This window comes from Thalassophryne amazonica, chromosome 5, assembly GCF_902500255.1.
Source record: "Thalassophryne amazonica chromosome 5, fThaAma1.1, whole genome shotgun sequence".
NCBI classification, from domain to species: Eukaryota; Metazoa; Chordata; class Actinopteri; order Batrachoidiformes; family Batrachoididae; genus Thalassophryne; species Thalassophryne amazonica.
The window spans coordinates 132,046,489-132,062,044 of NC_047107.1; the positions used below are offsets into that span (position 1 = coordinate 132,046,489).

Here is a 15,556-nt window from a genome sequence, read left to right on the forward strand (position 1 = left end):
GTACCACAACACCTCCACAACCACTAAACCACTCGTGCACCTCTTCCTTGGTCTCCAGGAACATCAGAGATGGGTCAAATTGCAATACTTCCCTTCTGGGAGAGGGGGAGCTGGCATGTCAGACCGGGTTACAACCTTATGTGGCATGTTGACTCTGGGGGCAGGCTGGCATGGCCAGATAAACCTGAGCAAGGACTGGTTCCAGTAGAAACTGAAGGCAGAAAAAAGGCTGCAGGGGGGGACTTAACCTGACAGATAGGGAGGGTGGGAAGTGGGTGTGGCTGAATGAAATGAGGAACACACTGAGCATGAGTGGAGTGGGAGGAGGGAGGACCTTTTGCAGGCAGGTCAGAGGCCAGAGCTGGAAGCACAGCTAACTGCAGTCTCAAGGATGGGGCTTCCGTTAGTCCAGGAGTCAGGATAGGTGTTGCTTGACCGGTCAGCCCCCAGCCTGATGGGGGATGACTGATCCTCTTGTCCGGGGTCATGCCTTTCTTTTTGCAGTGATCCGCCTGCAAACGAGTTTGCTTCTTTGGTGGAAAGTAAGAATGGATTTTCTTATTCTGGTGTTCAGCCTACACAGAAAAACAAAAACGAGATCATCAAGTGCAAGAAGGACATAAATGTATCCGGGTTGTCTACCAACCTAACAAGACCTCCTCCTAGCAGACTATGAGGCAAACATCAAGGATCATCATTCAAATTTTACTGTGCCCCTTTTTTCTGGTTTCCTTTGATTCTGGATCAATCAAACAAAACTGAAGCTTTCAAGCGAGTCTTCAGCTCTGCTTACCCGAGTTTCAGTGGCTTCCCTCAGAGCTCTGGTCTTCCAGCTGGGCTTTAGAACCTTTCTTCCTTTCTGGGTTACACTCACTGGGCTTTCTTGCCTAGCTGCACCAGTCAGGTCCCCACCATCTTCACCAGTGCGACTCAGAGTGTCAACAGTAGACCTGAGCTCTGCTGGCGGTACGGACTCAGCTTCACACGTTAGTGGAGCAGGCATGGGGCCGGAGGAGCAATGTGGCTGAGGATGAGGAGGCGTGTCAGGTTTCTTGGCATAAATGTGTTTTTTCTTTGTGGCTTTAACCTGTGCAGAAAAAAGTGGAATCATAAAAAGATTACAATAAATCTGAAGCATTGAGATTAGCTAAAGCAGCATCACAATGAGTTTCCTGAACCACAAACATTAATGGTGGCACAGGCGGCTTACCTTGGCAGCCTCCTGCAGAGCTCTGGCTTTTGCACTCGGCTTGCGAGACCTCTTCCCATCCAGGATCAAACCTGCACCACTCTTACTCACAGCAACATTGGTATCGCCCACAAGGTCACTGGGTCCACTCACGAGGTCACTGGGTCCGCCCACTTGTGCGTTTGTGCGATTATTGTTGACCTCATTCTGTTTTCGGTAAGCAGCCTCCTGTGCCTTTGTGCTCTTGTTACTGCTATCCTTGGTTTGGGTTTTTGGCTGAGGGGGTGGTGGAAGAGTGCTGGTAAAAGGTTGGGTCCCTGGATGCTGATTGGAAGTCACAGGTGCTCCTGGCCTGTTGGTGGAGTGGGCAATGGCTATTTGAAGGTTCTGAGCAGAAGGAACAACCACTGGACACAAATTAAGGATGCATGTTGACGTGGAGTTCTGGGGCAGGGAGGACATCTGCCCCATAGAGAAGTGTGTGACATTTGGAACAGAAAGCATTAGACAACTGATGGGAACCAATGCAGGTGTTGAGGAGTATGTGGCCTGGGGGGACACGGGCAACGCAGGAGGAATGAATTTGAAGGAGGTGAGCTGCGACTGCAGCGGTTGGAAGACAGGAGGAGTATAAAACAAAGGAGAGCCCAGGGAAGTCTTGCCAGAAGGCATCTGCAAAAGAACATCAGGGTGATTTTGAGAAGGTGGCAGTGGTGGCTGGTTTGGAGTCAGAGTATTTTGTGAGTCAAACTGTCCTTTTTCTTTTCTCAAGGCCCTCTGCTGCAGCATCCCTGCAACAGTTTTTGGATTCTTCTTTTTGATGGTTAAGGGAACTGGGGGCGGTCCAACCATGTTGGGCTTCCTCTGCTCGATCATGTCCTTACAACCTGCAGTGTCAATATTCATGGTCTGGAGGAGGAGTAGGAAGACTTGGGTGGAGGACAGGTGGATGGCTTGTGTGTGTTCCTGCAGGTTGTAAGCTAGGCCCCTTTTAGGTTTTACTGGGATCAGCAGGTGACCAATCCACGGTGTCACCGCTGCCTGGAGCTGGTAGCCCAAGGCCGTATCAGTAGGTTGGCTGGGAGAGTGCTTTCTGTCACAGGCGGCACTGTGGGAACTGTTCTGAGAGGGTCTGCGGTTTTTGCACTTCTGGGCCTGGAAGTACAGTTGGGTTCTGAGCTGCTCTGGTGTTACCATCAGCAGGCTGCGCCCACAGTGACGCTCCTCCAACCTCACTTCTCTGGGTTTTGGGCCAACAATCACAGACCGTCCAAATGGGCCTAGAAAGGTTGAGCGAACATGTTTTTTGTTCTGGTCATGGCCAGAGGACTCCAGCCACGCAGGCTGGAACTTCAGGATGGGGAATGGTGAGGTTTTTTCTGAAGGAACCCACTCCTCTATGGAAGACAGAATAAAATTATCTTCTTCTTCTTCTTCCTCCACCTCCTCCACATCTTCCTGTGCCTGCTCCTCCTTCACAACATCCTTGCTCTCTTTGACCATCTCATCATCACTGTCCATGTACTCCACCATCGCCTCTTCATCCTCCTCACTGCTTTCCTCCTCTTTCACAGTTTTCAGGCGACATCTCTTTCTCCTTTGGACCAGGCTACTCACCTTCCTCCTTCCTGGTTTTTGCTGTGGACGTTCCTGTTAGCAGAGAAGCAGGAACACAAGGAAACACTCAGATCAGATGCTCTGCCTCCAGGACAGTTTTAAATCCAGTCCCATAATCACAGGAAGCTGTCAGACAGCATCAAATCAGCTGAAACTCAGATGTTTCTACCGTTTCATTTAATTCTACTCATTAACAGCCGCCCACTCCAGGAGCTTCTGGTCTCTAGTCCACTTCCTGTCTGGCTGCCATCTTCTCCAGGTGGTTTCTGTTCTACTGTATTTGGGTCCAGATGTATTAGGAGGCAGCTGCTGACTGGCTCAGTGGCGATGCCAAAAAAAAAAAAAGAAAAACAGCAGCTGGGACCCACTTTTGTTTTAGCCAGGAAATTTATTTTGTTTAAATGTTTGTCTTCAAGAAAGACAGAACAGATTTGGGGTCTAACTGCGGTAGTGTTCAGCTGCGTTTTCAGTAACATGCTGGTTGTTGGTTCGACGTGTTGACGACTTTAATCGGGGGGTTTGTCATTAGCACATCATCTTTTTTTTTAACAAAAAAATGACACTATAGCTGCTAATTTATTTAGCTGATGAACCCCCCCCGTTCTGCTGAATCATCAAAAATAACTATTTTTCTGAGGACAAGAAGCATCAGAGGGGTCAGAGGGGTCGCTGACCCTCAGGAGCCAAATTCCCAGACGGACAGAACACACACAGACAGACAACAACAGACAGACAGGGAGACAAAACAACAGGTGAAGAGACAGAGGAACGAACAGACAGACAGACAAAAGAACAGGCAAAGAGACAGAGGAACAGACAGACAGCTGAACAGACACAGACAAAGACAGACAGACAGCTGAACAGACACACACAGACAAAGTCAGACAGACAAAGACAGAGAGAGAGACAGACAGACAGACAGACAGAGAGACAGACAGCTGAACAGACACACACAGACAGAGAAAGAAGACGGCTGAACAGACACACAGACAAAGACAGACAGACAGACAGACAGACAAAAGAACAGGCAAAGAAACAGAGGAACAGATAGACAGCTGAACAGACACACACACACAGACAAAGACAGGCAGATGGCTGAACAGACACACACAGACAAAGTCAGACAGCCAAAGACAGAGAGACAGACAGACAAAGAGACAGACAGCTGAACAGACACACACAGACAGAGAAAGAAGATGGCTGAACAGACACACACAGACAGAGAAAGAAGACGGCTGAACAGACACACACAGACAAAGACAGACAGACAGACAGACAAAGAACAGGCAAAGAAACAGAGGAACAGATAGACAGCTGAACAGACACACACACACAGACAAAGACAGGCAGATGGCTGAACAGACACACACAGACAAAGTCAGACAGCCAAAGACAGAGAGACAGACAGACAAAGAGACAGACAGCTGAACAGACACACAGACAGAGAAAGAAGATGGCTGAACAGACACACACAGACAGAGAAAGAAGATGGCTGAACAGACACACACAGACAAAGACAGTCAGACAGACAGACAGACAAAAGAACAGGCAAAGAGACAGAGGAACAGACAGCTGAACAGACACACACAGACAGAGAAAGAAGACGGCTGAACAGACACACACAGAGAGAGAAAGAAGACGGCTGAACAGACACACACAGACAGAGAAAGAAGATGGCTGAACAGACACACACAGACAAAGTCAGACAGCCAAAGACAGAGAGACAGACAGACAAAGAGACAGACAGCTGAACAGACACACACAGACAGAGAAAGAAGATGGCTGAACAGACACACACAGACAGAGAAAGAAGACGGCTGAACAGACACACACAAAGACAGACAGACAGACAGACAGACAGACAAAAGAACAGGCAAAGAGAGAGGAACAGACAGACAGCTGAACAGACACACACAGACAAAGACAGACAGACAGCTGAACAGACACACACAAACAAAGACAGAGACACAAAGAGACAAAAGAACAGGCAAAGAGACAGAGGAGCAGACAGACAGATGGCTGAACAGACGAAAGACTTTTATGACGGATGGAACAATAATTTAGCAGTTTGGACATCAAACTGAACATTGACCCTGTCAGAGTCTGTGAGCTTTGGGGCGGAGCTTCCAGCCGTGTGGATAAACATGCAGGTGAAATCCTGATCCAGTCTGGAAACAAAAGTGGCATGAAAGGCCTAAAGTGAGCGAGTCCAAGTCCAGACCCCATATTCTCCCAAACCCTGACGCCCTGACCCCAGAACCTGGGAGTGAGACTCCCTCCCGAGTGGTTTCCTCAGCGGCTTTAATGAGGTCTTTACATGTCAATAACTGCTGGTAATCTCAATGACATAAAATCCTTAGAAGATTGCCTTGGATCAGTGAGAAGTTGGATGTCTAGAAACTTCCTACTTTTAAACTCTGACAAGACTGTAATGATGGTTCTTGGTCCAGTGAGACATCGGCATCAATTTGACCAGTTAACACTCAGCCTCAAGGACTGGCACCTCCCTACCTAGCTGACCTAATTAAACCTTACGTACCGGCCCGGGCTTTACGTTCTCAGGATGCAGGACTACTTTGTGTACCTAGGGTGAATAAGAAGTCTGTGGTCCACAGAGCTTTCTCTTATCATGCCCCTGTTCTGTGGAATGATCTCCCTTCGTCAATAACAGTCAGATTCTGCAGAGACTTTCAAGTCCAGACTTAAAACGCACTTATTTTCCCTTTCATATGGCAGCATACTGGTACAGTTTTGTTTTACGCTTTTTACTCTTAATTCATTTATTAGTAAACAGAGCGTGCTGCAGCCTCAACTTCACCTAAATTCTGGGTCTTTTAGTGAAGCTTAGGGCTAGTGGCCGACGATCACTTTAGTTTCTTCTGTTTTCTTGTTGTTTAATGCTGACAAATTATACAGTATTTTTGTCTTTCTGATGCCTGATTCTGTTTCTTCTCTCTGTTTAAGGTGCAGCTCCATCCAGAGATGGGTGTGGTATTTGTGCTGGCGACCCTCCTGTCCTGTGAATCAACAACATTTCCTGTATATTAATTTTGTGAATTGTTTTGTAATTTCTGTCTGTATCATGGCCCAAGCAGAGGGTCACCCTTTGAGTCTGCTTGAGATTTCTTCCTCAGAGGGAGTTTTTTCTTACCCCTGTCACCTGTGTTCTTGCTCTGGGGGTTGGTAAGGTTAGACCTTACTTGTGTGAAGCGCCTTGAAGCAGCTTTGTTGTGATTTGACGCTATTATAATGAAAATAAATTGAAAATTGAAATTGACTTTGCTCCAGCAAACTGCTCGGGAGGGAGTCACACTGAGAACACACGAGTCCTTTTCATCGCTAAAGACCTCATTTCACCACACCATTTCTCAGTGAGCAGACTGCAAAGCCGGTACACCTTCCAGAGAGCCCCGCCGCCTGTGTCTCTCCGGGCCCCGCCTTTTAAAGGCGGCTCAGCAGAGGCTTTTCCAGCCTCACAAACATAACCCAGAATAAATTCACAGACATGAAATCCACAGTGAAAGTACCCGAACCCCATGAGTCCAGCTGGGAAGGTCTTGGAAGGTGACGCGGCCCACATTAAATCCCGAAGGCCACCAGCTCGGACTACCTGGACCAAAACCCACTAAAAAAAATTTAATAAGGAAAAAATGTGATGTCGTGATTCAATTTAAAAATGCAGATTTTAAAAGCAGTGAAAATTCTTTGACTTGCACTAAAAGGTCGATCTGAACCGTGGAGACGAAGGTTCTGGGACTTCTGCTGCACACAAAGTTTAGTTTGCAATAAGTAAAAAGACAAAAAAATAAAGTTGAGGGTTTGCTAATCCTAGCAGGAGGCCAGCGCTGCTCAGAGTGGAGCTGGCACGCTGCAACGCCGTACGGGTGCTCAGACACCAAAGCGTAAGAAGAGGACAGCCCTCGGCCCCGCCCGCCATGTTTCTGCCCCACCTCCAGCGTACAGGATTCAGTGACTCCTCCTCCTCCTTCTTGACCTTTTTCCAGTCTCTCAGACACTGAGCGTCACAGCGGTTTGGAATCTCAGCAGCGATCTTCGCCCAGCATCCTGAAAAGGCAGAACACACAACAGATCACCGTCAATCACCTGCTAATTAAAGTAATAATCAATAATACTTACAATAACACTTATGAAGCATTTCAGACAGAACCTTACAAAGCGCAAACCACAAGTACAAGCCTTACCCTGCATCCTGCTCAGAAACCTGAACATCTTTAGACGCCCACCCAAACCCTGAATCCTTTCTGGGCGCTTTACTTCACACCAACAGAAACCGTCTTCTTACTACTCGAGAATTCAGCATCAATACACCTCAGCACCCAACAGAATGAGTAGAGACCTCCAGCCTGGACTGACAGCGTACCGGCTCCAATCTGAGAGCTCACAAACCCTCAGAGAGCCAGCCGGTGCCGTCTGATCCTCACAAGAAGTAAAGTTATCGATACGGTCCACAGCAGCACCCGGCAGGGCCGACAGCTCTGAGGGAATGAAGTCTGATTCTGGTCTGTGTCCTTGGACAAGACACTTCATCTACATCATGGCAGCCCACTCAGCTGTAAAATGGTACCAGTCTAGGCTGGGGACATAACCTGTGATGGACTGGTGTCCCCTCCAGGAGAAGTTGTAGACTTTCATCTACGTTACGCTGGTCCTATAGTCCTACAAAGGCCTTAGTTCTACCCATAGAGTCCTCCTGACCAAAACGTGACCCAAGGTCCTCTGTTAATCCAGTATAAGGTTCTATTATCCCTATTCAGGACTTTAGTGAGCACAATATGGAGAAAGCAATTGCCATGGGGTCCAACGGAAAGTCATGAACAATAAAAGAAGACAAAGAAGAAACACTTGAGCTGAAATCAAGACTGTGTGGTTCCTACAGAAAGGCTCTGCAAGGACAGTAAACTCTCCGGAGCAGATTATACAAACCCAAAGTGCTTTTACAATTTAAAATTAAAACACCACATCTATTATTAACAGGACCACAAAATCAGAACATGATCAAACTAAACTAAAAGTCTACATAGAACATAAAACCAACCAATACCACAAACGGTAACTCCACAAGAGTCGCCCTCACTGATCACCTAACACGCATTATTATCCAAAGGTTCTAAGTTATTATGGGACAGATGTGTCTTTATTCTCATCTGATCCATGAAACAGGTCATTCTGCACAGGAGGGCATGAGTCTGTTTAAAATTTAACAAGCTAACAATAAAAATTTAAATTCTGACCTCACATGAACTGGAAACTCTAAGATGGAGGAAATATGATCAAACTTTCTCTTTCTGATCAGAACTGCACTGATTGGGAGGTTTTTTATAGCTCATGTCCTGATATACACGATCTGGCATTTACAGTTTCATTGTATATATTTTGCATGGACTCTAATATTCCCCAAAAGGTCATTACTGTATTCCCAAACAACAAACCTTGGGTTACTAAGGAACTGAAAAAGTTCTAAAAAAAAAAAAGAAACATATTTTTTATACAGGGAATAGCCAGGAAAAGAAGGAAATCACAAGGGAGGTAAGATATGAGATAAGGAAAGCTAAACTGATGTATAGGATAAATGTGGAACAGAAGTACAGTAGTGGTGATCTACGGGCAGCTTGGAGGGGAATAAAATCCATGTCCTCAACCACTCAAAGGGACAGCTGTATTGACAGGGAACGTCATAAAATTGAGGGAATCAAGGATTCTGGTCTCCTAATATGTTTAATGTTTTTATTCTCAATTTGAGAAGCATGACTTTTCCAGAGATATCTCCAATGTCATCCATCCATCCATCCATTTTCGTCCGCTTTAATCCGGAGTCGGGTCACGGGGGCAGCAGCTCAAGCAAAGCCGCCCAGACCTTTCCGATCCACACACACCTCCCCCAGCTCCTCCGGGGGAACCCCAAGGCGTTCCCAAGCCAGTCGAGAGATATAGTCCCTCCAGCGTGTCCTGGGTCTTCCCCGGGGCCTCCTCCCAATGGGACGTGCCTGGAACACCTCACCAGCAAAGCGTCCAGGGGGCATCCGGGAAAGATGCCCGAGCCACCTCACCTGACTCCTTTCGACGTGGAGGAGCAGCGGCTTGACTCCGAGCTCCTCCCGAGTGACCGAGCTCCTCACCCTATCTCTAAAGGAGCGCCCTGCCACCCTGCGGAGGAAACTCATCTCGGCCACTTGTACTCGCGATCTCGTTCTTTCGGTCATGAGCCAAATCTCATGACCATAGGTGAGGATCGGAACATAGATCGATCGGTAAATCGAGAGCTTTGCCCCCCTACTCAGCTCTCTCTTCACCGCGACCGCATCACTGCAGATGCTGCAACCGATCCGTCTATTGATCTCAACGCTCCATCGTTTATTTTAATTGATATGGCACCAAATAACAACAGAGTTGCCTCAGGGCGCTTTACACAAGTAAGATCTAACCTTACTAAAACCCCAGAGCGGCAGTGGTAAGAAAACACTCCCTCTGAGGAAGAAACCTCAAGCAGACCAGACTCAAATGGTGACCCTCTGCTTCGGCCATGATACAGACATAAATAACAGAACAATTCACAAAACAATATACAGCAAATGCAGCTTTTATCCATCTCTGGATGGAGCTGCACCTAAACAGAGAGAAAAAACTGAATCAGGCATCAGAAAGACAATAAATACTGTATAATTTGTCAGCATTAAACAACAAGAAAAACAGAAGAAATACTAAGGTTATCGCCAGCCACTAGCCCTAAGCTTCACTAAAAGACCCAGAATTAAGGTAAGGTGGAGGCCATGGCACGCTCCGTTTACTAATAAAATAAAATTAAATAATAATAAAATAAATAATAAATTAAAAGAGTAAAAAGGGCAGAACTATACTGTACCAGTATGCTAGCCATACGAAAGGGAAAATAAGTGCGTCTTAAGTCTGGACTTGAAAGTCTCCACAGAATCTGACAGTTTTATTGATGCAGGGAGATCATTCCACAGAACAGGGGCACGATAAGAAAAAGATCTGTGACCCGCAGATGTCTTATTCACCCTAGGGACACAAAGTAGTCCTACACCCTGAGAACATAAAGCCCAGGCCAGTACGTAAGGTTTAATTAGGTCAGCTAGGTAGGGAGGTTGCCAGTCCTTGAACATTTACAGACTAGTAGCAGAACCTTAAACTCTGATCTCACTGAGACAGGAGCCAGTGGAAGAGATGCCAAAATTGGGTGTAATGTGTGCAAACCTTCTCTTCGTGTCAAACTCAGGGCAGCAGCATTTTGAAACCAACTGGAGAGGCCCTAATGCTAGACTGTGGTAAACCATAAAATAGAACATTGCAATAGTCCAATCTAGAACAGATAATGCATGGATCAGGTCTCAGCATCAGCCATAGACAGGATGGGATGAATCGTCACTGTATTCGCAGGTGAAGAAAGCAGTCCTCATATATTTCTAATGTGGAGGTCAAAGGACAATGTAAGGATCAAAAATGACCCCAAGGTCCAACCCTTTGTCAGTGTGATGTATGACACACGAGCTATGGCTTAAGCGTTAACTGGTCAAATTGATGCCGATGTCTCACTGACCAAGAACCATCATTTAGTCTTATCAGAGTTAAAGTAGGATGTTTTCTAGACATCCAACTTCTCACTGATGCAAGGCAATCTTCCAAGGATTTTATGTGAATGAGATTGCCAGCAGTTATCGGCATGTATAACTGAGTATCATCAGCATAGCAGTGAACGGCAATCCCAAAACGCTGCAATATGTGCCCAAGGAGTGCTATATAAAGGGAGACAAGCAGGGGACCTAAGAAGGACCCCTGTGGAACCCCAAATTTCATGTCACTAAGGTTAGAGGTAGTGTTACTGTACAAAACACGGTGAGAACAACTGGTCAAGTATGACGTCAACCATGCAAGGGCACTCCCAGTAATCCCAAAATGATTTTCCAGCCTATCAAGTAGAATATGATGATCCACTGTATCAAATGCAGCACTGAGATCTAACAGCACAAGAATCATAGTGCTGTCTGAATCCATTGTAAGCAGAAGATCATTCACCACTTTAGTGAGAGCCGTCTTTGTGGAATGATATTTTCTAAAAGCAGACTGCAGTGGCTCTAAAAGATTATTCTCAGTAAGATAGTCCACGAGCTGCTGTGACACCACTTTTTCCAGAATTTTAGAGCAAAATGATAGATTTGATATCGGCCGATAGTTTTTCAATACACTAGGGTCAAGATTGGGTTTCTTAAGTAATGGTTTAATCACTGCAGATTTGAAACATTTAGGAACAGATCCAAAAGTTAATGAGAGATGAATAATTTCCAGCACAGTCGGTCCAAGAGTGGACCACAGGTCCTTAAACAGTTTTGTTGGTATAGGATCAAATAAACAGGCTGTGCTTTTTGTTGAGGTTACGAGTTTCGTCAGCATGCCCAGGGAGATACTATCAAATTCTGTAAATCTAGGTAATACTCCAGTAATGGCGCCCACCTCAATAGCAGGGTGTAGTGGCTGGGTTAAGGCATGCTGGGATATGTTTAACCTAATGTCTTCTATTTTCTTCTCAAAGTAATCCAGGAAATCTTGTGCTGTAAAAGGAGAGCGAACTACAGGTGGTTGTCCATGAATAAGTGTTGCCACCATGTTGAACAAGAACTTTGAGTTATGCTTGTTTTTGTTGATCAAATCAGAGTAATAGGTCCACTTTGTAGCCAGTAATGCATGCTTATAGTCTAAGATAGCATCACGCCACGCAAGGTGAAATACTTCTAATTTTGAACAACGCCATTTCCGTTCTAGACCTCTAGCCTTATGCTTGAGATCACGCAGATAATCACTGAACCAAGGTGACTGTGTTTTGGTGGAGTGTGGTTTTAACACAGGTGGCGCAATCATGTTGAGTGTAGTTTTGAGCACTGAGTTTAAACTATCCACAAGACTGTCTACTGACTGGGTATTTTCCAAATGTGAAGCTAAGATATCAGGCAGTCTAGCTTCGAGTTCAGTCTTAGTTGAGGAGTTGATGTGTTGCCGCAGTGATATATAAGGATGTTGTTCCGCTAAACACGGCAGCGAAACTGTGATCCTAATAACTGAGTCCACTGATGTAAGAGGCATGATGTCAATATTCGTGACAGCAATACCACATGCGAGAACCAAATCCAGGTTATTTCCACTAATGCGTGTCGAGTCCCGAATGCATTGCCAAAATCCCTTAGTTATGCTGCTATAGACGTAGACTGCTGGGGGTTCCCATGATGCACTGTTTCTTTCCTCTTTTGCTCTGTATGCACCACTCTGCATTTAATCATTAGTGATCGATCTCTGCTCCCCTCCACAGCATGTCTTTTTCCTGGTTCTCTCCCTCAGCCCCAACCAGTCCCAGCAGAAGACTGCCCCTGCCCTGAGCCTGGTTCTGCTGGAGGTTTCTTCCTGTTAAAAAGGGAGTTTTTCCTTCCCACTGTAGCCAAGTGCTTGCTCACAGGGGGTCGTTTGACCGTTGGGGTTTTACATCATTATTGTATGGCCTTGCCTTACAATATAAGCGCCTTGGGGCAACTGTTTTTTGTGATTTGGCGCTATATAAAAAAATTGATTGATTGAGTGATTGATCCTAATGCATCCACAATTTCCATAAATGATTTGCAGAGGGGATCAGAAGGCTTATTTATATGAACATTAAAGTCATCAATGATCAGAATGTTATCTGCACAAGTTGACAGGTTAGAGATGAACTCACCAAATTCATCTAAGTATTCAGAATATGGGCCAGGAGGCCGATATACAGTGACAAAGTAATATGGCTGATTTTTATTCTTCTGACCTCGGCAATGCATAATATCCTGAGCAGAGCGGAGAATCAGATGCTCAAATGAGTTATATTTGTGACCACCAACAGCTAATAAGCTAAACCTAGATTTATAAGTAAGAGCAACATCCCCGCCTTGCTTCGCATCACAAGGGACGTGACTAAATGTATATGCTGGTGGGCAGGCCTCATTTAAGGGGAGGACAGCTGTAGGTTTAAGCCAGGTTTCACATAAGCCAATCATATCTAAGTGATGATCAATAATTAGATCATTAATCAACAATGATTTTGAGGACAGTGATCTTATGTTAATGAGACCCAGATTAAGGACCTCAGTGGGGTTGACAGTTGAACTGTTTGGGTTTGGGGTGGTTCCAGAGTAGTATATATAAGATGCCTAGAAATAGGTTTAGGTTTGAGACATTCCACGCGGCTTGTAGGTAGCAGACACAAAATCTTTGATATTGCTGGAACAACCACTGGGCCATCCTCAATTTCAACATCATCCAATATAGTAATGGGTATTAAGTTTGGAAAGCATATCCCTCTATGATTTTATGGACACGACTACGGAAGCAGGCCACAGTCTCAACTTGTTGAATTTCCCACCCGGGCAGATAAAACTGCAGTATCACCATTGTGGATTTTCTGCACTAATTTCCCTGCTAAGCTAATGGATTCCACACCCACATTTGTCATAAGCCTTGCATGGTCTCTAATTCACCTGCTCCATGGCCTGCTCTAAATTCCTAATGTTACCCTCCCTGTAGAGCTCTATCTATGTTCGCAGACAAGATGGTCGCGCCTTCGCCAGTAGGGTGGAGGCCGTCCGGCATCAGCAAGCCACGGCACCCCCAGAACGAAGGCCAGTTATCAATAAAGCTAAAAGTCTTGCTGTCTACAAATCTGCGCCAGCCACCTATTTCACAATGTCAGCCTGCTGAAGGCCTCTTCAGTACCCCAGGAGGGGAGGGGACCAGTGACTATTAATTGATGCCAACACATCTTTCTGGCAAGGTCACAAGTCCTCTCTATGTCCATTTTTGTGACCTCTGAGTGCTTCATCCTGACATCACTGGTGCCAGACGTGAAATACTATGTGACTATATCTCATGTCATGTTCCTTAGTCTGTCTTCCCTTCTACAGCATCAGCACCCTAAGATAGGATGCAATGTTGGGAGCTCTGGCCCCAGGAATACATTTACCATCAGCCAGTGTCTGTACCTGACTTTGTGGGTGATAGAATCCCCTATCACTAAAGTCCAGTGTTTCGGCCTGGAGACAGGAGTGGAAGTCACTCGTGGGCTCAGAGAATTCACATCAGGCAGATCCAAGGGGGAGAACTGATTCACAGTTCGCAGTGGCCCTAGTTCACATTAGGGCTCAGGGGAGACCCCTAATGCTGGACTGCGGTAAACCAGAAAATAGAACATTGCAGTAGTCCAATCTAGAAGAGGTAAACGCATGGATCAGGGTCTTAGCATCAGTCATAGACAGGATAAAGAGGAACAGTAAAAAAAAAAAAAAAAAAAAAAAAAACTACGAGTAAACCACTCGTCAGATTAACATAAGTAAAGTACCAAGCTAAAATTCACAACAATTACACTAAAAAACTAACAGAAGTATTAAAGAAATGGGGGGGGTCGAACTAGCTAACGCAAGCTAACCGCTAGCAAAAATGCTAGCCACTCCTAAGATTTACACAGGAGTAAAATAATGACCTAAAATTCACAGCAGTTACACTGAAAAACTAACAGAAGTATTAAACAGGTAAAAAAGAAACAGCTATAAAAGTAACGGTGGGGGGTCGACCTAGCTAGCGAAAGCTAACTGCTAGCGAATGCTAATCGCTAGTGAATGCTAATCGCTAGTGAATGGTAACCCCTAGCGATTCACAACAGGACTGTAGTTAATAAGATTTAAAACAGATACACTTAACCAGAAGAGTGCTACACAGAAATAAAACAAACGTATACAACCGTGTAAAGTTTGGAAGAGCGTCACAACAGCAAACAATCCACTGAAAGCCACTGGTATCACTGGTGGAATCTCCCTGTTTAGAGACTCTCTTAGTCCTGAGTCTGATGTTGTCATTGACCAGGAATGGGTCAAAAATATTCTGAAGGATATAACCATTAGAAAGGCCCCTGGTCCAGATAACATATGTGGGTGCACACTACGACATTGTGCGGACCAGCTTAGTGGTGCACTCCAGCATATTTTTCAAATGTCTCTCAATTCTCACCAAATTCTGGTCAGCTGGAAATCATCTACAGTGATCCCAATCCCAAAGACGACTAAACCGAAGCAACTTAGTGATTTTAGATCCGTCGCTTTAATGTCATTAATAATGAAATGTTTTGAGAGAATTGTGAGGAATCTTATTCTGGAAACAGTGAATGGAGCCCTGGACACACTTCAGTTTGCTGACCAGGCAGGGAGGGGGGTGGAGGGTGCAAAGCTTTTTATTCTCAACTCCCTGTATAAACATCTGGAGAAGCCACAGGCACATGCCAGACTCTTGTTTGCAGACTTCTTGTCGGCATTCGATACGATGCAGCCGTATCTTTTAGTACAAAGGCTGAGTGATGACTTCCACCTGCCTCACCAGCTTGTTTTATGGATGTTTAATTTTTTATCTGACCGAGAGCAGAGGGTCTCTGTGAATGGCTGCTTCTCGGACTCTGTCGTGTTGTCCACAGGCTCACCACATGGGGGCGCTCTTTCACCCCTCCATTTTATTATGTATACAGACAGCTGTAGAAGTTCTCAGGACTACAGCTGTCTGGTTAAATTTTCTGAGGACACTGTACCGCTGTCCCGTCTCCACGGTTCAGAATCAGACCACAGAGCTGTTTTATCAGATTTCATTTGTTGGTCTGATCACAACTTTTTGGATTTAAATGTGTCCAAAACTAAAGAAAATACTTCAGACGTAACAGAA

At 45.4% G+C, this 15,556-nt stretch overlaps 1 protein-coding gene across 1 annotated transcript in view; it reads right to left on the bottom strand.

Moving 5' to 3' along the window:
- The window catches only part of snapc4 (small nuclear RNA activating complex, polypeptide 4), a 143,608-nt gene that overhangs the window by 48,684 nt on the left and 79,368 nt on the right, over positions 1–15,556 (bottom strand). The window contains exons 16-19 of the mRNA XM_034169629.1: positions 6,768–6,871; positions 1,211–2,839; positions 794–1,087; positions 136–575 (exon numbers count right to left, since the gene is read on the bottom strand). Of these exons, the coding sequence (XP_034025520.1) occupies positions 136–575; positions 794–1,087; positions 1,211–2,839; positions 6,768–6,871 (2,467 nt within the window). The remainder of the gene's footprint in view (positions 1–135; positions 576–793; positions 1,088–1,210; positions 2,840–6,767; positions 6,872–15,556) is intronic.